A 27,430-nucleotide genomic window follows, 5' to 3' on the forward strand; every position below is an offset into this window, starting at 1 on the left:
TTAGGTCCCCCAATCGGGTGCATACATAAGATTTTGGGGTGATTCACAACTTAATAACAGTGTCCACAAAATGGTTCCTGCCTGCGTGCTGGGATTGTGTAATTCCAAGACTAGAGATTGGATAAATTACTTTGATGAAGCCTGCTTTATTTACCCCCCTTTATATAATTTGAGGTACGTGAATATTTTTTTTTCACTCTTATTGGATAAGTTTGTAGAGAACGTAATTTTTGACAGTGCTCATGAAGCGACAGAGAAGGTCAGAGCTGAAGAAGTTGCCTGCACTGCATGGAGCACAACTACTGGACCTTTTTCCGAGTGCAGAGGCACTACCTACCTCATACCCAACCAGGTCCACCGTGGCTCAAATCTGCCCTTGGGAAACAAACAACAGTGAAGAACATCATCCTTGTTGGTCTATGAAAGCCACACAAACACTAACAAAGAAACAAAGTTTATATACACTGGAACGGTTTTTAAGAAGCCAACTACAAGTCTAAATCAAAGGAAAGGAGATTATACAAATAGAGACAGTTCTCCTTTACACTGCTAGGCTGATGTTTAGTCTCAGGCTGTTACTGACAGAAAGAAATACAACACAACAAACTACTCACAAGAAACTACTTTAAAAATGTCCTTTTATTTCACAACACTAGCCTTGAGGGAAGAGCATTGAAGATCTGAAGACAAGTGAGAGTAAACAACCCAGCCATATATCTGCACAACAGCAATTCAGTTCTGTGATAATAAAGATTCATTGGTATTTATAAATTATTGCAAAGGAAACACAGATATTAAAATGATTTTCCCAGCAACAGGCAATGCATTTAGAACAGTGGTAGCTTTTATTCTATGTAGGGTTTGGTTTGCTCCACAGCATTGAATACAGTTTTTAAACTACCCTATTTATAAAAAGAAATTATCTTCTACCTAGGGTATAGCTTATTGTCCGCACACTCATTTTCTGCATTAGATGTACATTAACCATAGAACAACATAAAATTGCACTGCATTATCTATTGGTATGGAGAATCAATTATATATAGATACAAAGCAGCGGAGAAAGAATCAATGGGAAAAATATCCAGCTGATCTCTGCCTCTGAAGATGTCTCTTTTCTACGGACTCACAGATGTCTTGGCCACGGTCACTTACATGAGCTTAGGGGCAAAGTATAGACAATATTAATAATAAACTGCAGTTTAGGGTCTGCAAGTAGAAATTGATAACTCACCATACAAAGGAAGAGGCCCAGGTGCACCACCCTGAGCCCTCCGCACAGGGAGCGGACAAACCAAAAAAACTTTTGGAGCAGGTACTCAATGAAGGCAATCTTCTACCAGGCAGATAAATTCAAAGTGAAGAGTTTATTGCGTCTACAGCCTTACGCGTTTCGTGATAAACAACCATAGGCTCGATTATGATTGTTTATCATGAAATGCATAAGGCTGTGGACACAATAAACTCTCCACTTTGAATTTATCTGCCTGCTGGAAGATTGCCTTCATTGAGTACCTGCTCCAAAAGTTTTTTTCAGAGTATAGACAATATTAAATTCAACAATGCAAGTCATTCATGCAGATTACTTTTCCTGGCAGCACAGAAACCAGTAGAGGTATGTGATCTGTTATCCAGAAAGCTCCAAATTACAGAAAGGCCATCTCACACAGACTCAATTTTAAGGAAATAATTAAAACATTTTAAAATTGTTTCCTTTTTCTTTGTAATAATAAAACAATACGGTGTACTTGATCTCAACTAAGATACATTTCATTCTTATTGGAGCCAAAACAATCCTGTTGGGTTTATTTAATGCTTATATTATTTTTTAGTAGACAATGCATCGAGATTCAAATTATGGAAATATCCAGAAAACCCCAGGTCCTGAGCATTCTGGATAACAGGTCCCATACCTGTACATTATATATCACAAATGTTTAATAATCAGCCTGTGATGTCAGCTTCTTGGGTAAATGGGACCATTCTTCTGCTAAGACATTGACATTGAAAAATATTTTCACTTTACTTGTCCCATCTGAAAAAAATGTGATCAAATCCATATTTTTTTTTATATACGTTCACTGCTGCCCTTTAAAGATGACTTCCTTTAGATGGTTCAATCATTTCCAGAGATGCAGGTGACAGAATATTATCTGTAAGGCATTCCTTGTATGTTTCCCTATCAGTTGCTCACAGCATAGAATGCTGGCCAGCTTGTTATTAAACTAAACATCGACAGTAACTATTTCTTCACAGCAGGGATCTTGAAAATGTGGTTCCAGCTGTTAATGAAGAACTCCCAGCATCCTGCAGCAGCTGCTGCTCCCCACCCCAAACAAACATACTGCAGATATCCATGCAAATACAAACCCTGACACTCCCAGCAATTACCAATAAACCAAAGCTTAATAAGTAGCTAGAATATAGGTCTTGGATATTCATAGGGGTAATGAAGATTCTGATGAAGATCGCATGCATGTTTGGACAAATATTGACTGTTCCTTTAATCTTTTTTTGAAAGGCCTGAGAGCACATCTGAATTTATAATTCGTATCTCATATGATCCCCCTGCTGGATGTTGTAATTGTGCAGATTGTGTGTGTGTGTATCTGTTCATTTTTACAGAACATCAGAAACCCTAATTACAGAATTGATAGATTAGGTCTTATTTTTTTGTTTATACAAGCACCTTGCATTGACAGAATTCAGCTGGAAACACAATTATACCCTTGGCATTCTTCAACTGATCTTCCCTGCCTAATGTTGCTAGTCTAAGAGGAGATAAGCCATATAATTTTAGAGGAAGCAGCCCATTGATTCCTTCAGCAAACAGAGCTTTGCAATCTATCTTCAATGCAAAATAATGAGGTGGCAGGAGTGCAGTGGAGGAACCCATCTTTAAGGCATCACGTAAGGGAATCCAGCTGTGCCTGGATAGTCTCAAGCTATTAAAAACAGAAGAAAAGATCTCATTTATAAAGATTATTTACACACACACACAAACAGAACAGTATTTGAAGCTTTGCATATTACATTTATTTGCATAGTGTTAGCGAAGAGTCTCAGAACATCTATTTCAGAGGCAGACATTTACATCTGAAGCTTAAATGAATATTCACAATATCAGAAAATTGAACACCTGTTTTCTTTTTTTTTTATGTTGCAAATTACAATTTCTCATTTGGCACTATAGAAAAAAAATCAGTCACGATGCAGAAAAAGATTTCCTAATTTCAGCTTTATCTGCTACATACAGCAAGGTAAATTGAATCTACTTTAAAAGAAGAAATAGACAGCACAAGCCCTAACTAGAAACACAGACACATCTACAGTATAACCATGTGTTGTTCTCTATAACACATCTACATAGTGTTATATAGTGTCATAGTTCCTTGTTTCCTCATTAAGGTTACAGAATTTAACACATCATTCCAGTTGTGACAAAAATAAAATGACAGTATTCAGTAGCAAAACTGAAAAAGCGTAGATGTGTCAATATTTGTGGCCACAACTATACATATTTATCCACCTTCATTTATAATGGCAAGATGTCGTCTATAATGTCTAAAACAATCTATAAATAGAATTACCATTTGCGGATAAGAGCCCTTTAGGTTTATTTTAGCTTGAAAAAAAATCTTTTAAAAAATATACAGTACAGAGAGGATTTCTGTAGTTCCATCATCTTGATCCTAGGGATGATTTTTTTTTTTTTTTTTAAAGATACAGCAGTCTGAAAATACAAACCCAACTGCCTATGGATGTATGGATTATTTCTAACAAGGCCAACAACAATACTTTCTTGCTGCACACCACTTACTTATTCATGCAGCGTGCATTCAATCCTAGACTGCTTCCAAGTCAAACATATCATCCAGGCTACGTATAGGGATGAAGCACACCAACTTTGTTCCGGCAATTCGCCTTAATCGCATTGTTATTTTTTAAATTTAAAGCACAAGCTTTCGGGGACCAACCTCTTCCTCAGGTGAAATTCTAATTTCTAACAAGGCCATATACTGGATCATTTGACTGATTCTCTGCGATTATTTAATTAGAACTTGCAGATTCAGTACAGGTATGGGACCTATTATCCAGAATGCTCAGGAGCTGGGGTTTTCCAGATAACAGATCTTTCCATAATTTGGATCTTCATTAAAGTCTACTAGAAAATCATGTAAACAATAAATAATCCCAAACACAAAACCCCCAGGTGCAAATTCTATGCAAATTTCCGCGTTTCACCACCGGCGAATAAATTCATGAATTTGCTGTTAAAATTAATGGACGCCCATTGACTTTAATGGCCGTCGGCATCAACTTAGATACTTGCACCCATTTTGACGCCGGCGAATTGTCGCTGGCGTCAAAATCCACCTTTCGCAAATTTTTCACCTGCAAATTGAAATTCATGGCAAAATTTGCCCATCACCTAAAACCTGTCTACTGACCATCTTAGCCTATTATTTAATATTGAAATAATTTCCTAGTAGAGTTAAGTTATGAAGATCTAAATTACAGAAATATTCGTTATCTGGAAAACCCAGATAACAGGTCCCATACCTATACTATGGAATCAATGCATTAACTCTGTGATTTAATTCGGCAAAGGTTGGCTGCGGTTTAGTAGCTAAATTAAATATAATACTGTAGAATAAGAGGTGGTACAAGGACAGACACAAGCATCCATTTGTGGCCTCACCTGTTCTCCTCTAGTAGCCAAATATTTTTAAAATTTTACTTAGGTTTTTAAGTGTTAATTTGTCATAGATGCATAACATGGTGGCTTTTCATTAAGGTCATGTAAAAATCCCATATCAAGAAGTGAGCAGACAAAAAAAAAAACCACTATTGTATATTCAGCATTAGTGGCGAGGACTGAAATGCCAAGGAATTTTCATTGCACCACAACACATGTTAATACTCGCCCTAAGAGTCCAGCTGATCAGAGGAACAGATGTGCTTTATACTTTACACTGCACAGCGGTGTAAGTGCACAGGGCGAGAGTTCACAAGGAACCGGCCTGAAAAAACAAAGGCACTTTTGTGAACAATACTCACCTTGTTATAGAACTCCAACAGCTCCTTGTGGTTAAACTCCACAAACACTTTCTCCAGATTCTAAAAGAATGAAAAGAAAAGAGGTTTAGCACAAACCCTATATGAGTGATGGGCATGCAGAGGCAGGAGTGTGATAAATTCTGTACACATATTAGCTTTAGGGTCAGTGCATAGCAGACAGGCGGGTATAGTGTTAATGTGCCGTATGTGGGCTGTAAAATCTCTTAAAAGAATGTCCAAAACCAGTAAATTCAATTTATCTTCATCCAAAGGAAAAAAGGAGGGGGTGGAGAACACCTGGGTCATGTTCGCCTTTACACTATAATACTCTGTATGTAGTGTAAAGCCCTCTGTTAGACACACCTGCCACTCAATGCACAATATGTGGGGGCCTAAGAGAGATATTCACTGAGACGTACAATGAAAGGGCAATATCTCCATCATGCAATGGAAAATCAAAGGGCCAATAGATATACAGCTATGGCATCTACAATGCTTGGGATTTTTGGAATGGGGTTTTTCTGCAATTTTGATCTCCTTATATTAAATCTACAAAAAAAAAACATTTCAACAGATTTTCATTTTAGTTCAACAGTGTCAGAATCTGTAAGGACTTGCTTAAAGCAACACTGCATTTTATACTCTATCTATTGCATTTATTTATAAGGAAGCAAACGTGTACACAGTGCTTTACAAGGCATAACACAACCCAAGTGGCACAGTTTATACAGATTAAACTATTTGAATAATTAAATATGCAAGTCCTAGGAACTGTGGTGGCATTTAAGTCTCTGCCCTTAAGAGCTGACACTCTTCACAGATAACACAGACTCCTAAGGGGTTGCTTGGAATGTCTAATTGTTTTGTGCGTCAGTAAATATCACATCATTAACACAATATTTCCAACAGAGACAGAACTTGGGATGCTTTAATATCAATCACAATTAATACAGGATGATAGATTTCAGGAAGCATCAGCATTATACGAAACTCTTTTGACTCTTCATCCCACATTCCATAACTATTTATGACATGAAACCTAATAAATGTATAATGTTCCACTGATTGGAAAATTAGATACAGGGGCAAATCTTTACGGTATCAAGCAGCCCCAGCATTACTGCACAACGCACTCAGGTATAAAAGAGGATTTATATCAAACTATTAATGCATTGCTTTAAACCACATGTGCGACCACTGCTGGCTTCTCCGGAATAATGTTTTTTTGTTTGTTTTATAATCCTATTTACTCCTTTAAAATAAAACATTTAGTAAGTGTAGTGGTATGCAGGTTTTATTTTCAATAATTGTATAATGAAAAATTGGTCATTTTACAAACCAGCCATAATGGAAAAAAAGCAAGCGCAGCAAAAGCGACTCAGGATATAATTACAGCCATTTGGTAACGTTTTCCCTTGCTTGCGTTTCATTTGCTTTACCCAATGTGTGATAAGTGGAAAGCGGGATACACACTACACAGTAGCTTTTCTGATGGGTTTCACTCAGATTTTGTCTTTGAGTGTCTGTATGTAACTATAGAAAACTAACCAGACAGGTTTTCAGACGATTGAGACCCTTTTTTAGTCACCCTACTATAGGTCCAACAGCAAATAAGTGTCCACCCCACTGTAATTGGCATTTAAGCTAGCTGCCAGGAATATCTAGGCATCAAACAAGCATTCATCATAAATGCCATCCCAGTTACCCTTCATGTGGAATCCCATCTCCATCAGTTTCTGCTTTGCAAGCCAATGATGCTATACTTAGTATGCCCTAAATTGGCTTGATTGGTCCAGTGGTTCACATTCGGTTCAGACAGGCACTCTGGATGTGGCTGAATCTGAATTCTATAAAAAGACTTAGGGGCAAATTTACTAAAGGGCAAAGTGACTAACTCTGGCGAAATTTCGGGACTTCGCTGATTTACTAACGGGTGCTGGCATAAATTCGCTACTTTGCACTCTAACGCATGGCGAATTTGCGCTCTGGCGAATGGACGTAACTACGCAAATTCACTAAGATGCGGATTTTACTGAAGGTTACCTTGCGCCAGACTTGCCTTCGCCACCTCAGACCAGGCAAAGTGCAATAGAGTAGAAAGGAGTTCCTAAAAAAATAGTTGAAAAAGTTATCACTAGCGCAATTCCACAAGCGTTTGCAACCCTGGAACTTCGGATTTCGTGAATTAGCGTTGTCCTGGACAATCTACGCCTGGCAAAGTGTTGCGATGTCAGCAAAGCCATCGCTGGCGCAATTTCAGAGGTGAGTAAATTTGCCCCTTAGGATTCAGCCAAATCCTGGAGTCAGTGCATCCCTACTGGAGGCGCCTTGCAATCTCTTTAAGAGCTTGTTTTATTTGCATCAGCACGCTCATACAGGTATGGGACCTATTATCCGGAAAACCCCAGGTCCCGAGCATTCTGGATAACTGATATCTCTGTAATTTGAATCTTCATACATTAAGTCTACTATAAAATCATGTAAACAATAAATAAACCCAACAGGCTGGTTTTGCTTCCAATAAGGATGAATTATATCTTAGTTTGGATCAAGTACAAGTACAACTGTTTTATTATTTTTATCATTTTTAAAGATTTGGACTATTTCGGTATAATGGAGTCTATGGGGATGGCCTTTCCATAATTCAGAGCTTTCTGGATAATGGGTTTCTGGATAACCAATCCCATACCTGTAATGTTCTTTTTTCCAGGCTATGAAAATAGAATGTTAGCATATAAGGAATGTTAAAACACAGGATATAATACAAATATAGACACATATAACATTTTTAATAGACCAAACTACTAGGAAGATTATAATTATCGCATCTACAACAAGTATGAATGTTTTCAGGATATTACATCGCAAGAGTCAGAAGTCGTTGGCTTTATCTAGTAATTGTTTTCAGTTAAGGCAGGCAGGTAGTGTTTGCATCAGTAGTTTTCAACTCCATTCTATAAATACAATTTGTAGAACAGGGTTTAAATAATCAGCCTGCGCTCTGTTGTAATTATACTCTGATTAGTGCTGCTAGCATATATCTGATTTGTGAAACACTCAAATAGCTTATAAATGAAAACTAGGATACATTTGAGGAGGATGTACGTATGCATATGGTTATTATATACAGTAGATGAAAAGTCCAAATATGTTTTAGAGAACAGGAAGAAGTTTACTGACATTACAGTCAAGCCTGACTCCCCTATGGCTCATAATAAGGTTATGAAAATGTCAAAAATTCTATTTAAGCGGTCTATCTACTACTGCTGTAAGGAGAACATTCACCATTCCTGGCCCCATATCCCACCAAATGTTTTTAGTTCTCCTAGAGGGGCAGCCCCACAGTTTGGATTCAATATGGATGACCAAATTGCTTTGTAATTTCTAGTGGGTTTCCCATGCTGTTAGGCAGCTTGAAGGGAAATGGGTATACAGTAGTTGTTCCCCATGGACCATTCATTCTGCATGGCGCAAGTCCCTTTAAATATTAGTTATTAGTTTAGTATTAGAATAAAAAAGGAGATGCTGAATAAACACATTTTTCACAAAACAGATATCCAGAATGCTTGGGACCTGGGGTTTTCCGGATAATGGATCTTTCTGTAATTTGGATCTTCATACCTTTAGTCTACTAGAAAATCAAGTAAACATTAAATAAACCCAATAGGCTGGTTTTGCTCCCAATAAGGATTAATTATATCTTAGTTTGGATCAAGTACAAGCTACTGTTTTATTATTACAGAGAAAAAGGAAATCATTTTTAAAGATTTGGATTATTTGATTATAATAGAGTCTATGGGAGACAGGCTTTCAGGTCCGGATTGAGAATTAAAATAGGCCCTGGCATTTCAGGCACACAGAGGCCCAAACAGCCCCCACCAGCCCACTAAACACTGACTTTCTATGGCACCTTATTGCAGCCCCTGTGACATTTTCCAGAACCCACAGATTGCCAGTCCTTTCCATTATTTGGAACATTCTGGATAACGGGTTTCCCGATAACGGATCCCATACCTGTACACTGAACGCTCTTTTATCTAATAAGAGCAATTAAAACACCCCCCCTTTAGGGAATGCTTTATTCAAAAGTTATTAAAAAATCAAGGTGATGAGTGACTTGCACGTTTCACATCTGCTGTTAGGGGCAGATTTCTTCCATTGGCTGCAATTGAATCTCTCTGTGCATTGTGATTGACATTTCAGACAAAACAATGGATGTTGGAACTGAAATCACTTTTATAAGAGCATCCCATAGGAATAGCAGAGGAACTTTACAGCATGCCTCACCCCTTACAGAACATACAACTACTCATTGAACACATCGATGAAAAACAAACAACAAAGTGTATTTCAGTCAGGGGATTTTCACCTTTGAGTTAACTTTTAGTATGATGTAGAGAGTGATATCCTGAGGCAATTTGCTATTGGTTTTTATTATTTATAATTTGTGGTCTTTGAGTTATGTTTATTCAGAAGCTCTAGAGTTTGCAATTTCAGCAATCTGGTTGCTATGGTCCAAATTAACCTAGCAACCATGCATTGATTTGAATAAGAGACTGGAATATGAATAGGAGAGGGCCTGACTAGAAAGATGGGTAATACAAAGTACCAAAAACAATACATTTGTAGCCTTACAGAGCATTTGTTTTAAATGGGGTCAGTGAAGCTGGAAAGAGTCCGAAGAAATAAATAATAATGAAAAAAAATGAAGGCCAATTGAAACGTTGCTTAGAATTAGTCATTTTATAACATATTAAGGGCAGAAACACGCGCTGCTATTTAGACAAAGCGACAATCGATTCTTCTTCGGTCGACTAATCTCCCTGAACTGGCAGGATGGCACTTGGCTCGCTTCGGCATTTCGAGGTAGCCCGAAGTTTCCTCGTGAGACAACTTCAGGCGACTTCGGAAAACAAAGTGTTCCGAGTGCCATCCCGCTGGCGATTTCTATTCTAGCCTGGTGGAAAGCCAGTTCAGGGAGATTATTTGCCCAAAGAAGTCGCTGGGTGACTAATCTCCAGAAATAGCAGCGTGTGTCTCTGCCCTAAGGCTACCAGAAAAGTGAACATTTTCAAAATGTCAAACAAGCCACTCTCCTTTTGCCATTTCAGCCCAGACAGACCAACAAACCCAGCACATAGTTCTTAAGAATCCGTAATTATTGACATAGTCAGCAGTAGGAAATATCTGCACATACTGCAGAGCTGTCAACTCCCCTGATTTTATCGGGAGTTACTCGATTTTCTGCTCAACAAGGGGAAATTGAACCAAAAAACTGTAGCGGAAACTTTTTCCCTAAAGAGAAAAGGGTCATCTACCCTCTGCATCATCTTGCATTTTATATGTACATTTTATGTGTTTGCTGCACCAATATCTGAATGACAAAAAACAGTAACTGGGAGTTTCCATAATGTATATCTAATTCTTAAAAAGATCATTATTGCCATTTGTATAATATGCACCAGTATCTGGATCCTTACAGACACAGTTGTGGGGGTTGTATATGTTGCATCAGTATCTTAATCCTGCAAAGGTAACGTACGGTTCGAGGATTTGTACAAGATAACAGAGTTGTATAAGTTACACCCAGAGAGCAATGGGGGATGCACGATGATCAGACAAGGAAACTTACTTTCTCTCTCTTACGTCATGCATTTTTAATTTCTTTTTTTTTTTTTTAAATTTATGTACTGTATTTATATATATATATATTTCATGATAAATGCGCTTTCATCACTGGATTGCTAGAAATCTCCAGACAGGTAGCTTCAGAATAAATTTGAACTATAGTTTAATGTAAAGATGCAGATTTAACATGTGCCCTGAATTAATAATTTAATCAACCTTCTACACTACTTGGGATTCCTCCAGAGCACCATAAAGCATTTATAAATATGTTAAATGCATCAAAATGAGGCACATTATACCTGTAATTTCCCCTATGCGGTGCTTAAAACGGTCCCTAGTATTGAATGTGAATTACATGCACGGTAGCATTTCTGCCATTACTGGAGCCCTTGTTAAGTAATTAGCAGATGGAAAACATAAAAACTCGAGCAATACACACACACACCATACCGGTGAATTCTGTATTCCACTTGCCCGTTGAGATAACCACCTAATCGTTTCATTTTTATCCCCCCCAGATATCTCCTCGCAGCTAACTACAGTATCTGAAATATGACTTCTTTTTTACTTGTAATTTTCATCACAACGTTGTTCTTATGGGGCAGACAAGTAGTAATTTAGGGACAATTTAAACTCTCTGCAGCTGTGAAAACATTCGGCTTGAAACCTTAAGTGCATGGATATTTGGTTTACAAATCTGCTACTTCAAAGTTTCCAGGATACAAAGCACAGCAACTTTGTATTTTCATTCCATTGGCAATGAAACCCCCCAATCTGAATAGCTCATTTTGGAGAGTTGTCTTTAAATTCAGTAAAACTGCTGCCCAATCTGGATTTAAATCAGTGTTATACATAACGTAATCATGTGCCTTTAAAGGCATTTGTCTAATAACAGAAAAGATCATTCTGAGCAAGTTTACACAAATTTTAATACGAATTTTCAGTGTTTTTTAATTTACTTGTATATGTATTACTATTGAAAGCAGTGTTTGTGCCTTTCTATTCTCTGCCCTGGTTGCTCAGACTATTGATCCAATGTAAGACAAGGCAGCTGATTGACATTGTTTAAAAAGTAACAATAGCAATTGTTTTTACAAATAACTTTAAATGCACCGGCATTTTTTAATAAATGTATATTGGAAATTTGCTTAGAATTTCTTTTATTAGGCAAATTTTTATTTTGGGGTTAATTTGCCCTTTAAGTAGTTCTAGCAATGAACTAGGGGCTCATTACCAGTAAACGGCGAAAACTTGCAAAACGCATGGAAGTCAATGGGCGTCAAAATTGTCAAACGCGACAATTTTTTACGCACGACTATTTTGTCCAAATGCATTAAAGTCAATGGGCATCAGAATAATTTGGACATGCAAAATTTTTACGGTTTTTATGGTAACAGGAAGCCAAGCAATTCTTTTCATCTTGCTTGGTTTAGGGTTTTTTCCTCTGAAGGTGTAACTGACAAAATGTTTAATGTTAGCTGTGGCGAAACAACTGTGAAGCAGGGGATACAACTGAACCTGGAGCCACCCCCATACAGGACTTGCTGGGGACACCATGGCACAAGAAAGGGACGTACTATTGGGTGCACATCCTATACTGTATATTGGGAGGCACACATCGTAGGTGGGGTGGGCAGCCTGTGAATTTACACTGCTAGAGTTATTATATTGGTTTTAGCCTTGTACAGTTGCAGCAGGAGCAAAAAGTTTGTAGGTTTATTCAGTGTCTGTGCAGATTGCTAATGGAAACTCCAAGCATATAATGGCCATTTGAATACACCATAAAAAAATAAAGATCATAACAAGCAGGGCCAGATTGGCTTGTCAGAGTATCAAAGGATCTCTCAGTGGGCCCCAGACCTTGTTTACCCCAGCCAAAGGCAACTTCAATCAACCTTTACTTATTTCCACCATAGGCCTATATGACATATATCACATTTAGCATTGTCAAAATGTAATTATTGTGAGATTGGGCCATATTTCATGTTCTCTGGAGTCTCAATTCAAAATTGATTGCAGTTAGAGGCACTAAATATGAACATTCTGTGGCCTAGCAATAGGAGGACACAAGAAATCAATGGAGAATGGGGACAAAATAGAGGAAAGGCAGGCCCACCTACAGTACACCCCTGGAGGGACTTCTCATTAATGCCCTTCTCATCTGCTAACCTAGTTTTAACAAGCAAACTGCTTTCTGTAGCTCAGAACAGTAACTTTCATCTAACTGGAGGCCTACTGAGTCAGTCTCACTGAGCTGGGGCTGAGCATTCAGCAGCAGGAGAACAAAACAAGAGTGAATCTCAGCACACAGCTCCAATTAACCATCTGCATTTTGATAAAATATGATGCGAGAAGATCAAACATTCTCAATATTGTGAAGATGCATCAAGCATCATATTTTTGATTACCTCCAGGTCTAATGCCTGTGAGGTAAGCAGATATGACAACAGGAAAATAAAATCCAGTTTTGTAAGTGTGCATATTTAATCTACAACATTTCTAAAAAAATGTATCAGTGCAATCCCCATGTATTTCTCTAAAAAGCATTAGCAAAACACCAGTAATAATACAAGTTTTTCCATCACAGATAACAGGAACTGTGGAGCTTATTAACAAAAAATGGAGAGAGTCAAGGATCCTTTAAAAACACAACTGCATTGCTCTAAAATGGATGCAAATTTGTGCTTACATTAATGTAGTGCATAAACGCATAACATACTTGCACCCATGCATGTTCTTTGCACTTACACATACTTGCGGGGAACAATACTGGGGAACCCAGGAATTACCCCAATCCTGGATGTGGTGATAGTTCCAGAGTTCGGCTAATGAGTTTGCAGAAATGCAAATCGTGTGCCTGAAGTGACACCATCTTCACTTTGCAAATGCTAGCTGCAACCTGCACCTAATTCACAAAAGCACAAAAGGGAATTATTGTTTGTTAACCATACTTGCGCAATTGCACCGGATGCAAATCATTGTGCAGCCGCAGTGGTGCTTGAATTCTGGATGCAAGAAATGCTGCAATGCAGAAAAACACATGGTGATTTGGATTCAAAAAGTACAATAAGCACCATGTACTGTGTTTGGAAATAAGCCTTCTAATACCTTGCCTCCAGTCACTGCTTGGTTTAGTATTCTGGTGTATTATACCCCTACTGGCCACAGTAGGCCTTGCAGCATTTTGAGGGCATTTCATCCTTTCCACTATCTGTTTCTGGAGGCTTTACACCCTTATTTGCACTTGTGGGCATTTGTACCTGGCGATAATGAACGTTGGCCTCAGAAATATATCTTGGGCCCTCCCTCTTGGATGAGGCCGGATGTATGCTTTGCCCAACAATCTGGGTGGAGTGCAAGCTGAAAGAGGGGCTCTGTAAGTGAGGTTAGACAAACTAGAATTGGATTAACAACTACAGAAAAATGGCCTTATCCAAGGAATGGCCTTATCCAAGGAATAGCAACTTCAACATGTGACCCACACAGATAAACAGTATTTGCCCTACTTGAGCTCTGACAATACACACAGCCAAAAAGCCTCCACTAAACTTAGGCTTCTCCAGCAAAATTTAAAGGAGTCATAACCAATAATAGTTATTCACCCCATAAAGGGTGGATTAAAGGGATTCTGTCATGATTTTTATGATGTAGTTTTTATTTCTAAATTACACTGTTTACACTGCAAATAATTCACTCTACAATATAAAATTTTATTCCTGATCCAGCAAGTGTTTTTTTTTGGTTGTAATATTGGTGTGTAGGCAGCCACCTCAGGTCATTTTGCCTGGTCATGTGCTTTCTGAAAGAGCCAGCACTTTAGGATGGAACTGCTTTCTGGCAGGCTGTGGTTTCTCCTACTCAATCTGTCAATGAGTCTACTGAATGTGTTGCAGTGGGACCTGATTTTATTATTGAGTGCTGTTCTTAGATCTACCAGGCAGCTGTTATCTGGTGTCAGGGAGCTGCTATCTGGTTACCTTCCCATTGTTCTGCTGATGGGCTGCTGAGGAGGGAAAGGGAGGGGGTGCAGCAGTAAAGAGTGACTGAAGTTTATCAGAGCACAAGTCGCATGACTGGGGGCAGCTGGAAAACTGACAATATGTCTAGTCCCATGTCAGATTTCAAAATTAAATATAAAAAAAAATCTGTTTGCTCTTTTGAGAAACAGATTTCAGTGCAGATTCTGCTGGAACAGCACTATTAAATGATGCATTTTGGAAAAAAAATTTTCCAATGACAGTATCCCTTTAAGGTAGTCATACACAGGTTGATAAAAGCAGCTGAAAGACCAAGCCGACGGCTTATTGGCATGTGTTTGGGACCCTCTGTTGTGCCTACCCTTATATATAGTCTCTATCATTCTCTTGGATTTGAATTCTGGACAAAGGAACATTAACTTATGACACTTCCTCATCAAGTGGAAGGGCTTTGGCCCTGAAGAATGCTCCTGGGAAGGACACTGATGTTCATGCTCCTCGTCTTGTGAGGGGATTTCCACTCCAAATTTCCCCAGAAGCCAAGTCCTGGTGGTCCAGAGGCCCCCCGTGAGGGGGTGGGGTTCTGTCACGATCGCCGCCCGGAGCAGTTCCGGCGATTTTTTTATATTTAATTTTAAAATTTGACATGAGGTTAGGCATATTGTCAGTTTCCCAGGTGCCACCAGTCTTTTGACTTGATATGACATGTGCTCAGCTTCAGTCACTGTTTGCTGCTGCAATGCAAGTTGGAGGGATATCACCCACCTCCCTTCCCTCCATCCCCCCCCCCCGCAGCCCATCAGCAGAACAATGGGAAGGTAACCAGGTAACTAGTATAAGTAATTCTAAAACAACTGGACTTGCTGAGTAATCATTGAAGACGTTTCACTACTCATCCGAGCAGCTTCTTCAGTTCAACTGGGAGCTGCAGTCGCCCCATCCTTTGCTAATATTTTTGTACATACCCTTGAAAAGAAATACTTCCTTAAACATCCCTACAGTGAACATATTAGGATGTATATTCGTTATGTGGATGACATCCTAGTCATCTGGGATGAGGGAGTTGAAAAATTGGTAATGGAGGCGAATCAACAGCACCAGACTATAAAATTCACATATGAAATCGGCCATAAGGAGATTAACATTTTGGATGTTGAATTTAAATATATGTTATGGGGCATTCATATTGCCAAGATTCAGTCTAGTTTCTTTAATGTAGTTTCGGTCGCAGACTATCCCAACAGCATACAGGTAATTAACCACAGAAATTAGTTGGATGAGGCTTGATCTTCTATTTCTGGGTGGATCAAAGGCAGCAAGATAAGCTGTACACAAGCCAATGGTAAGTAATGCTAATTTCTAGACTAATTACACCATACACTTTTCTGGTACAATGCTACTGTTCAACAGAAAAAAACTGCAGTTATTAAATGAGTTATTAAATTAATTCTAAACATGAATATATATGTGTTTCCTTTTCACAATTGCAGAGTATTGTAGATAGATTTTTATAAGCAACATTTCAATTCCTTGTAAGATTCTGAAACATGAACTTTTCTTGGCTGCAGAAGTGAACAAACATTTGAATTGACCTGAGTTGCATAAGCAATTTAGTTGAAAAATGCAGTAAAGGTATATGTTTATACAGCATAAAAACATATAAAATTCATACGCATAGTTTTTTAAAGGCACAGTTCAGTGTAACAATAAAAACTGGGTAAATAGATAGGCTGTGCAAGTATAAAAAATGTTTCTAATATAGTTAGTTAGCCAAAAATGTAATGTATAAAGACTGAATGTCTAGCCAAAACCCAACTTCCTGCTTTTCAGCTCTCTAACACAGAGTTAGTCAGCGACTTCAAGGGGGGCCACATGGGACATAACTGTCCAGAGAGTTTGCAATTGCTTCTTAGTATGCAGGTCAGATTCAAAAGAAAACTAGTTATGACCCATGTGCTCCACCCCCTCAAGTCACTGATTGGTTACTGCCTGGTAACCAATCAGTGGAAAGCAAGAGAGCTGAAAAGCAGGAAGTAGTGTTCTGGCTATTATGTTAGACATCCAGTCACTCGAGCCTTTATACATTACATTTTTGTAACTGTATTAGAAACATTTTTTATTTTGCACAGCCTCTCTATTTACCCAGTTTTTTATATATATAAATATAAATGGAGCATGCAGTCACAGTCTGGGGAGATGGAGGCCTACCAAAAACCCAAGTCCTTTTCATCATCGTCATCATCATGGATTGATAATTTATTTATATAGTGCCAGCAAGTTAGGCAGGACATTACAATAATTTTTATGTATTTATGCAAAATGAAACCTACTAGCCAAGTTAAAGTGGACATTACAGAGAGACTTTGTTGATGGCTTGGTAACGCAACTAGTAAGGGTAGTTTATAGTTAAAAAGAATCAGGACAGATCGCATGGATAGGCAAAAATGTCTTTACTTTTCAGATCAGTTATACTGGTTGAAATGTAAATGCTATTTGCAAAATGTATTGATGCATAATAAGGTTCTGTACAATATGAAAAATGCTGGCAGCTGTCAGGGACGATTTAAGGAAGAAAACGTAGAAAAAGTTTTAAGGAAATTGTATTTAATTCTTTTGATGTATATACACACATTTTAGTCAAGCCTCTTCAACTGAAATGGTTTGACACAAAATCTTGTTCAATACTGTTCTCCAACTCTCAGCGTTGCTCATAAATCTCTTATCTGGTATCTCACAGATTCCCACAAACCGTTGCATGCCATGTTCCTGTTGTGCTGTGATAACATTATTTATACAAATCCTTTTTTTTAAAATTTAGTTTCATTTCTAATATAAGAAAAGCTCTAGCATTAATTTCCTAAAAAGCTTCTCTACACTTATAGTAAATAGTATTACCTGTATTGTACCTGGCTATACTGCTCCATGAATGGAACATACTTTTCTACCTTGTTCTACAGTGTAGTCATAAGATATTGGCCTGTCAGGTGTCCCTGTAGGAGGTAGGGTTGCCTGCCAGAAAAGTACTAAGATTCATACAAATGCTTTCATTTTCAAATATATCCTTTATAATAGACAAGAGCCATGGATATCCTGAAAATTATATCCTTATAAAGTATATACTCGAGTATAAGCCGAGTTTTTCAGCCCCCAAAATATGCTGAAAAACTCAACCTCGGCTTATACTCGGGTCAAGCGCATCCAAGAATAGTCTCCGGCATCCAAGAATAGTCTCCAAGAATATTCGCCGGCATCCAAGAATGGTCGCCGGCATCCAAAAACGAGATGCCGGCAACTCCAATGGGAGCAGAAACCCTCAATTTTTTGATTGAAACTCACCAGAAGCTGCTGCATTTCTCACCCTAGGCTTATACTCGAGACAATAAGCTTTCCCAGTTTTTGGAGGTAAAATTAGGTACCTCGGTTATACTGTACTCTGGACGGCTTATACTCAAGTATATACGGTACACAATGCTTAGTGATGTCATTGGTTATAATCGCATGACTCACTGAAACTTGTATATAATAATAAAACAAGTGTTGTATAATATTAGGATCATGTTTTTAAGGATGCACCGAATCCAGGATTCGGTTCGGGATTCGGCCGAATCCTTCTGCCTGGCTGAACCAAATTCGAATTTGCATATGCAAATTAGGGTTGGGGAGGGTAATCATGTGACTTTTTGTCACAAAACAAAGAAGTAAAAAAAGTCCGGCATCCCACCCCTAATTTGCATATGCAAATTAGGATTTGGATTCGGTTCGGTATTCAGCCGAATCTTTTGCAAAGGATTCGCTGGTTCGGCCGAATCCAAAATAGTGGATTAGGTGCATCCCTACAAGTTTTATATGGTCATGGAACTCCTTGGTAACTTATAACAGCCTTATATTTTACGAGAGGGGGTACATTATTCACTATATATGATTTGGTGAAGGTTCAGCATATTGCAGAGTACCTAAGGTTGCTAATCCTACCCTATTCTATTCTACGCTATCAGTTCTATACATCTGAGGTATACAGGTATGGGACCTTTGATCCAGAATTCTTGGGACCTGGGGTTTTTCAGATAATAGATCGTTCTGTAATTTGGATCTTCATACCTTAAAACTACTAGAAAATCATACAAACATTAAATAACCCCAATTGGCTGGTTTTGCTTCCAATAAGGATTAGTTATATCTCAGTTTGGATCAAGTACAAGGTACGGTTTTATTACTACAGAGAAAAATGAAATCATTTTTTAAAATTTGGATGATTTGAATAAAATGGAGTCTATGGGAGACGGCGTTCCCGTAATTCAGAGCTTTCTGTATAACAGGCTTCCGAATAACAGATCCCATACCTGTATGGGATTGAGGGGATGCCCCCTGGAGTGTTGAGGGTCAATTTGTGAAATGATCATCTTCCTGATATTTTAAGAGGTCCTAAAACAATTTGTTAAGGGTCTAGACTCCTAACATTATCTAGTTATACCACTGTCAAAAACAATTTTCACCCTACAGCATTTCCCCATAGAGTATTATCCTTACTGTTCTATATTACCCCATAAGATGATTAATATTAACACATTTATAAAGCACCAACAGACTATGCTGTACAATAAATGGTTGCATATAATGAACATAAAAGATGACACACAACAACCAATATCAGATACGAGGTAAGAGGGCCCTGACTAAAAGAGCTTGCAATCATTTCGCATCTTTAAAAAGTTTCCCGACGATAAGATTCACAGAAGTAGTAAATAAACACGATTAACAGAAAGGGCAAAGATTTGTTTATTTTTATAGAATAATCTGCAACAAATATCCAAAGTTTTGTCTCTGCAATCATTCCAGAGAAAAGAGGCCAATCAATATGCGTCTTTTGAACAAAGTTGTAGTCTTGACCAGTTAGCATTTTAGAGCTATAGTATGCACCTTAATAATGTTCCTCTTTAGGATTGTTAAGTCTGTGAGCCATTGTTAGAATTTCTCCCATATGAATGCTTTGTGAAAATGGTGTAAGATTCAGAAAATGTGGAGAATACTTCTGCAAGTACGGAGCTATGCAAACTTCAAAGGAGAATGTGAATTTGCAGTTTAATCAGTACTAAAACACTCTAGGGGGGTTTTGCAGCAGAAGTGCTTACACAGTCAATACATAAATCTAGAACTACCTGAAAGGACATTTAGTCACTAATGCATTTACATGAAAACACAGACCCTGGAAACAGTGCAAGATATGCATCACATGAGACTATTAATTTTGTATTTACAACTTATGTAAACTTCTCAAAACTGCTGCTTATGTTATAAGCACAGACAGGAACTACTTTATGGTATGAAGAAAGTGCTTCTTTTCAGCCAGCCTGTTACAAACAAAGGAACAAAAAACAGATGGATCAAGGAATAATAGTTCCTTTGGGTGCATATGTAAAAATGGCGCTGCGTGTTGGAATTAGTGAGCAACTACAGTACAGTGCTTTCTCCAATGGCTTTATATTGTTTTAGAAATAATCTAACCTTATTAAAGGTTGGATTTAAGTGGTTTCAGAGGTTATTGAAACCACGACTAGATTCGAAAACTCCTCGAGTGAAGGATTAGAATGAAAAATACTTTGAATTTCGAAGTATTTTTTTGGCTACTTTGACCATCGACTACGACTTTGAATCAAACGATTCAAATTAAAAATCATTCGACTATTCGACCATTCGATAGTCGAAGTACTGTCTCTTCGACCACCTACTTCGCCACCTAAAACCTACCGAGCACCAATGTTAGCCTATGGGGAATGTCCCTATAGGCTTTCCTAGCAATTTCTGATCGAAGGAAAATCGTTCGATCGCTGGATTAAAATTTAATCGTTCGATTAATGGATTAAAATTTAATCATTCGATCGATGGATTAAAATTTAATCGTTCGATCGAGTGATTTTCACTTTGATCGTTCGATCGAACGAATTGCGTTAAATCCTTCGACTTCGATATTCGAAGTCGAAGGATTTAACTTCGATGGTCGAATATCGAGGGTTAATTAACCCTCGATATTCGACCCATACAAAATGTGCCCCCAAAACTACGAATGTCATGACATTTATTAAAAGATTCGGATAAAAAAAGTACAAACAGAAAATTATGCTGAATGAAGCGCTAAAAAATGCAAATACTTTAAAAACCTCTCAAAATTCCTAGAAAAAAATTACAGAAAGTGCTAAAAGTCCGAATTGATTTAAAACGGTCCAATAGGATAATTGCAACTCCCAGTGACTTCTAAAGGAACTCGACAACCTTTAACTAGCAATGTTTTGTATTAGCCATTTCCGTGGTTTCTACACTTGTAAGGGGGTTATTTATCAAAGGTTGAATTTCAATTTTATCCAAAAATGTTTTACTCTAATTCAAATGTACTCACAACTCGAACGGAAGGTTATTTATGAAAAAGCTCGAACATTTAATATTTGATCAAATAGTTCTGACCTAAAGATTTGAATCTAAAAAAAACTTGAATGCAAGGAAGGCTATTACCATTTTCCAATGAGTCAACGGACCTCTGCCATTGACTTGTGAATGAATTCGGCAGGGTGGCGAATATTGAAGTTAGAAACGTTTCAATGGTCGAGTGGTGATAAATCTTACAATCAAATTTACTTTCTAGTTGGTGCTTTTAAATTCAAATTTTTGAATTTTGACATTAAAATTTTTTTGAATTTACCATTAGAACCTTAATAAATCTGGCCCTAAATAAATCTAGAATTTCTAGAGCATTTTAAAAAAAAAATAGAAAAAGCAAGACTATGAGCCCATTAGCATTACTGCCCCTTGAAACTGGAGGTATCCGAGTAAAAGCCATAATAGTGGTACTGTAGTAGTAGTAGTAGTACAACCCTAACATTAACTTCCTTTAGAGTATAATAAAATGTGGTAATGTCAGCACGTAGACCCATAATCAGCCGATGAGTAAGTGCCCATAAGACACAAAACGCATTAGATTACACATGTAATAATTAATACTTTTAAAATTTTACTAAACTTTGCTACTGCATCTATCAATTGTGGATATTTTTCACTCACAAGCGTTTTTCCAATTTTTGGTTACCCTTGGACTGGGGGTTTTTGTGAGTAAGACCACTTGGAGACTTATCCTTGACAAACTATTTACATTTCTACTTTATCGAAGCTGAAGTGCATGCCATTTTTTTTGTTTTATTTAGCCTCATAATCATCTTCAAATATCTTCTATTACTATGGAGAAAACTTTATTGCAACAATTCTAAATCTGAACAGGTAAATTATTATTGCTGATCACAAATACCCTTTTTGTTATGCTCACTTGAAGACTTCTTAGCACAATGTACCTTGAAAAGCCATGTAAAAGCACATCTTGGACCTTTTGACACAACCACGCTTAGCGCCTAGGCTGAGAGGTGATAATTAAGTGGGCAGGAAGACATAACTACTTTCAAACTTCAAAGTGGGACTGAGTATTTATTGCAGAACTGTTTTGCCTCACTGATTCTACAAGATGTTTTCATGTAATGGAACCAAAGAAGACATTATATGTAGCATTGTTAGTTTGCTTGTTGCCATGAAATGTTTCTGGCTTCCTTCTTTTTTCATTTTTATAGTAATGCCTAGGAAATGATCACAGCAAGAGCGACAGAAACATAAAGGCATATCCAAGTCATTATAAAAATGCAGAAGGGATGAGCACAGTATCCGTAATTCTATCATTTAAATCTGTAGCAGAAGAGAGAAATCTTTTATTAAACCAACAGTGCATTTATTTGCCAGGCTCCCAAACACGCCAAGCTTTTCTTTAAACCTACTACAAAGGGCCGAATTGATTTCTTTAGGCCCGAAAGGTTAAATGCAACACCAGACCCTGCTGGGCCAATAACCTTAAATTTCATTCTTCACAGTAGAGAATTGCTGTAGTTTACAAACACATATCTGAAAGTGATTTCTGCACTTCATGTCGAGCTAAGGCCGCATCCTGGTAATCGGACTACGAGATCATTTCTGCAGTTCTTTAGCTCTAGGAATCGATTTTTATAGTTGTGTTAATGAATTGTAACGCTAAAAATATGTATTTAAAAAAAATGACAAATAAAAGCTGAAGTTGAGCACTGAGAGCTTAAACAAATGTTTCAAAAATGAATTAAAGAATCAAAATGTATCCAAATTCTGGTGCATTTCTCACGATACCGGAGACCTATCTAGGTGCTATCATCCAATTGCCTTCACTATCAAACAGGGCAACATGGGACATATTGGCATCCTTTGCTTACAAGGGCTTTCAGTCCTGCTTAGCAGAGATTGCAAAGTTTGGAGGACTGTCGGAGAGATAAGATTTCTGCCATTATAGGCTAAGAATTACAGGCTAATTTCAGCGAATATTGATATTTACCTCTTTGCATATTCCAGATCTCCGGATAGCCTAGTCTGAAGATCAATCAAAGACATTCTTCGGACATTAGAAAGATAACTGGTCAAATGCACTGCCACTTGCCTTCTTATTTCTATGTTTGTCCCTGTTTTGTTTTTGATTAAAGGAGACATAGGATAAATACAAAAACCCTCATTTTGTGGGCAATAATGTATACTATATGATGCTGGTTTTACCTTTGGCTGTAAATTAATATTGTCATTAAAATTAGCCACTTTATTTGAGGTCCCCATAGATGTTCTCATGTGCCTGATCTGGTTTCAAATGAAGGGTGGGTGTGTCCTAACGGTCCCGGCAAGAAGCTTAGTAGGAGGGGGATAGCCAATCACAGCCCTGCAGTCACAGGTGTCAGTCCCCTATCAGGTCAGCCTTGCTGCTGATTGGTTCCTATCCTACAGAGCAGTGTGCTGAGTGCCACTTGCTACCGTGTACAGCCTGGGAAAGGAGACAGCGGGAAGTGGAACAGATGAGTGAGACAAGAAGGGTTTTTTCAGAAATTTGCAGAAACATAACTTTTTAAAATACATTCCTTCTATATCTAAAAGAGTTTAATGCACTGGCACATTCTTGTATTTACATAATATGTAATATGTATGCCCAGCCCAATCTAATTTTCAACGCTACTCTGTTCTTCACAAAATATTAATAACAGATTTGAAAACTGTTAATATCTTCACCTATGCTAAAAAGTATTTTGATTTAAGGCTAAACTACAAGACCACCTTAATAAAACTGCTACTAGATGATGCACAAAATAAACTCTCCCATACAGATGGTGCAAAGTACACATAGGGATCGTGATACCAAAACATTTCATACATTTTAATGGAAAAGGTCCCCAACAAATTCTGTCTCAATTCCTACAAATGCAGTTAATTTAAGAAATGTACATTCACAAGCATGAACAATTTTCCACAAGAAAATGTTATTACTTTATGTTGTAAGAAATTTTATGTTTTTAGCTTCTTTTGTAGTTCAAGGCAATCACGGCACATACCCTGGACTACTGTCAGTTAATTAAGCTTAAGGTCCAACAACAAATATTTTTATTTACATTATATATCAGCTCATAAACCAGTGTATTCTTTAAGAGAATCTAATAATCAGCCCTACAGAATCAGCTAATATGACAAACCTTATTTTCTGCTTGGTATTTTCAGAGGACCCCTATGCTAAGCTTCTCCACTGCTTCGCATACTGAGCATGTGCGAGCATGTGTGACTGAGTCAAGGACACTCAAAAGATGGCCATCTAAGTTCCAAGATGGCGAGCTCCTGCGGAATAATTTGAAGGCAGGCCTGTATCATTACTGGTATTGAGCTGCTGAAATGCTCTGTTGGTAAAGCAAATCTAATATATAAAAGTTCTAGCCATATTTGTTTTTAGGCTTTAGTTACTCTTTAAATGCCAGTTTGGTTTTCAGTGGAATACTCACACATTCTGCTTATACAGTAGCTAAACTGGTAGGTGAGATAGGAAGGGGTTATCTGTAAGACACACAAACTGCATGCAAACTGATATATTATTTGCCTTATTTTTAATAACCCTAAGTGTAATTTATTTCTATGTGTACTTTATTTCTATGAGCAGCTTTTGAAAACTAATTATATATAAACTTCATAGCGATCTTGTAGCAGAAAATTAAATCTTTGCCACATCCTTACACATCAACATTCCACACCACTATGGTCTGGCAACAAGTCAGGATTTCTTGGAAAACAAGAAGATCCCAGAAAGAGCAATTATACAGCTTATGAAATTCATTATTACACACCATTACCTTACAATTTGGTGGATTTTTTGATACCACAATAGATTACTGTATATAGGTAAACAAAATTATCAGTCTCATTCTGGGACAACTCAAGAACATTAAAAAACAAAAATTACATTAATCATCAAATAAATCACAGGCTTAGCACTTTTATAGTGTTCACAATACTGAAAGGTGACTTCTAACCTCACACTGTTGTGAATATCATACCTTAAAATACAGTAGTGCAGCTGCCAGAGAAACAAAGAGGCATAATACCGAAAAGACCACCTAAGAAAATAAAGTATAGAAAACAGACACTGGAGGAGGTATATTATGTTAATACTGCTCAGGGACTGTAAGATAGCACAAAACATAACTCATACACAAAGGCAAGAATTAATCTCTATTAATTTAACTCATCATAATTTTTTAGTTGTGTTCTATAAAAAGATGATGATATCAGAAGTAACTTTCAGTTTGTGTGATGTATACTGTAAAAGCACTGCAGCTATGTTAAATACAGTATGGTGACAGAATTCCTTAGAAAAATAGAGTGTACTGTATGGCAAATATTTGTTACTCTTTGACACAAAAAGATCCATTTAAAAGGATTCGTTCATTCATTTTTTCAACCATTTGAAATGTTGTTCTTGAAATAATTTTTTTTTAAGCTGTAATATTGGTAATATATAGCGGGACTTGGATTTTTACTATTGAATGATGTTCTCATATCTGCCACTAGGTGGGAATTTTTTTTTTTTTTATCAATGTAGGTGTCAGGGAGCTGTTATCTTCACATTGTAATATCACTCCAACTTGAAGTGCAGCGGTAAAGAGTGACTGAAGTTTATCAGAGAGCAAGTCACATGACTGGGGGCGCCTGAGAAAAGAAATTTAAATATAAAAAAAATCTGTTTACTCAATGCATTTTGTAAAAAAAACAAGTTCTCCTGAAACAGAATCTCTTTAAATTGCTGCTGCCAGGGCCAGATTTGTGGAAAGGAAACTAAGGCCCAGGCCTGAGGCTGCACATTTATAGAGGTGGCATGCCACCCAGCCACATCTATAGTTCATAGCCAGACAGGGGAGCAGAGGAGCCAACCGGAGATGGTGTGTACGTGCATGTGTCTGGGGAAGGGGGGCGCAGGAGGCAGCCAGCCTAGGGGCGCATCAGTTGGAAATCTGAAACTGGCTACTGTGCTGATATTTGGAGCATTTGTGCAAATACAGTATAAGGGCCATTTACAAACCTTGGGGGCAGGATGAAAAAATAGGAGCAAAACGCTTTGTTATTTGTACTTTCCCAGTCTAAGTATATGGCTCTGCCTGTAGTTAGCAATGTTGTATTTATAGGGGTGGGTAGTGGATGGTAAATGAGTGTGTGAATAACCCGTAGAATAGACCCAAGACTGTGCCTCATTTAGACAAGAAGGTTAGGGAACTCCAGAGGCCACAAACAGCTGGAGAGCCCTATATTTGCCACACATCTAGGTGTTGAATACAGGGTACATTGTGGCAGGCAGCACTGCTCTGTACTATTTTATTTTTTTACTGTGCTCTGCACTATTTTTAAGGGGGAAAGACAACCGCACATGCAGTGCATTAAGACATTTTTGAATTCCATGTTTGTGCGACAAAAAGTCATGTGATTTTTTGGATTTGGAATCGGTTTGGCCAGGCGAGTTTCGCCCAAATCCGAATCCTGCTGACAAAAGGTAGAATCTTTGCCAAATCCTAAACCAAATCCTGTATTTGGTGCATCCCTTGTAAACGACCCCCCAGAGTGCTGCATTGCATTATGAATGAGCTGTTAAGAAGAACAATGGGTTAAAAATACCAGAAGGAAAAAAACTGATACTTTCAAAACACATTTGCTTTCATGGCAAATTATGTGTTTCTGAGCTCCACAGTCAAATTAACACAAACCAATTAGTTCTTGGGGCTAGATCCCTCAGGATGTCCTTTCCAACAGAGATAATATGCTCCTACCTTAAACCTAACAACAAGTCTGTAATATATGAAGCTGAACTAATTCCAATTCTTTCTGGGAGTTGGAGGTGGTTCCTCGTCTTTCAGAGACTTGCTCTCAAAGGATTTGTTTGCTTTCTCTCTAAACAGCACTGATGTGTCTAACAAAAATATAGAGGTTCTTGAGCAAAAAAAAAAAAATACTGACACCAGTCCTATATTTATTAGCCGGCACTTGTCAGAGACTGAAACAGATACTTTACTTAATCAATCTGTTTGCTCCTAAATCTGCCCTGAACTGTTATTTTCAGATAAAATTCTTCAACGACAGGAAACTATGAAGCAGCTTTCACTACATTTTCTTGTATCTTCTTACACATCTCTAGAGGCAGGAAAATGCTCATGACTAAGAGTGTTTCAGTGTATACAAGCATCCGCAACAACGAATATTAAAATGTGTTTTATAAACATTCCAAGATATAAGTGTATGGTTGAATCACAGATACGACAGTTGGTTAAATAAATGTTCCAGTATTTGTAACAAGCACATATCTGAGATGTAATTATGTATTATGTGTTCATAAAGCCTTTTCAATAGATATTTGTCAGCCAAAG

At 37.6% G+C, this 27,430-nt stretch overlaps 1 protein-coding gene across 2 annotated transcripts in view; it reads right to left on the minus strand.

Moving 5' to 3' along the window:
• Positions 1-621: 621 nt before the first annotated feature.
• commd10.L (COMM domain containing 10 L homeolog) overlaps positions 622-27,430 on the minus strand; it is a 170,251-nt gene continuing 143,442 nt past the window's right edge. Inside the window, exons 7-8 of one of the 2 annotated variants that reach the window (XM_018251028.2) lie at positions 5,062-5,121; positions 622-2,945 (exon numbers count right to left, since the gene is read on the minus strand). In XM_018251028.2, coding sequence (XP_018106517.1) covers positions 2,907-2,945; positions 5,062-5,121 — 99 coding nt within the window. In that variant the 3' untranslated portion in view covers positions 622-2,906. The remainder of the gene's footprint in view (positions 2,946-5,061; positions 5,122-27,430) is intronic. The other variant, XM_018251033.2, reaches the window with a different exon arrangement.

This window comes from Xenopus laevis, chromosome 1L, assembly GCF_017654675.1.
Source record: "Xenopus laevis strain J_2021 chromosome 1L, Xenopus_laevis_v10.1, whole genome shotgun sequence".
NCBI lineage: Eukaryota > Metazoa > Chordata > Amphibia > Anura > Pipidae > Xenopus > Xenopus laevis.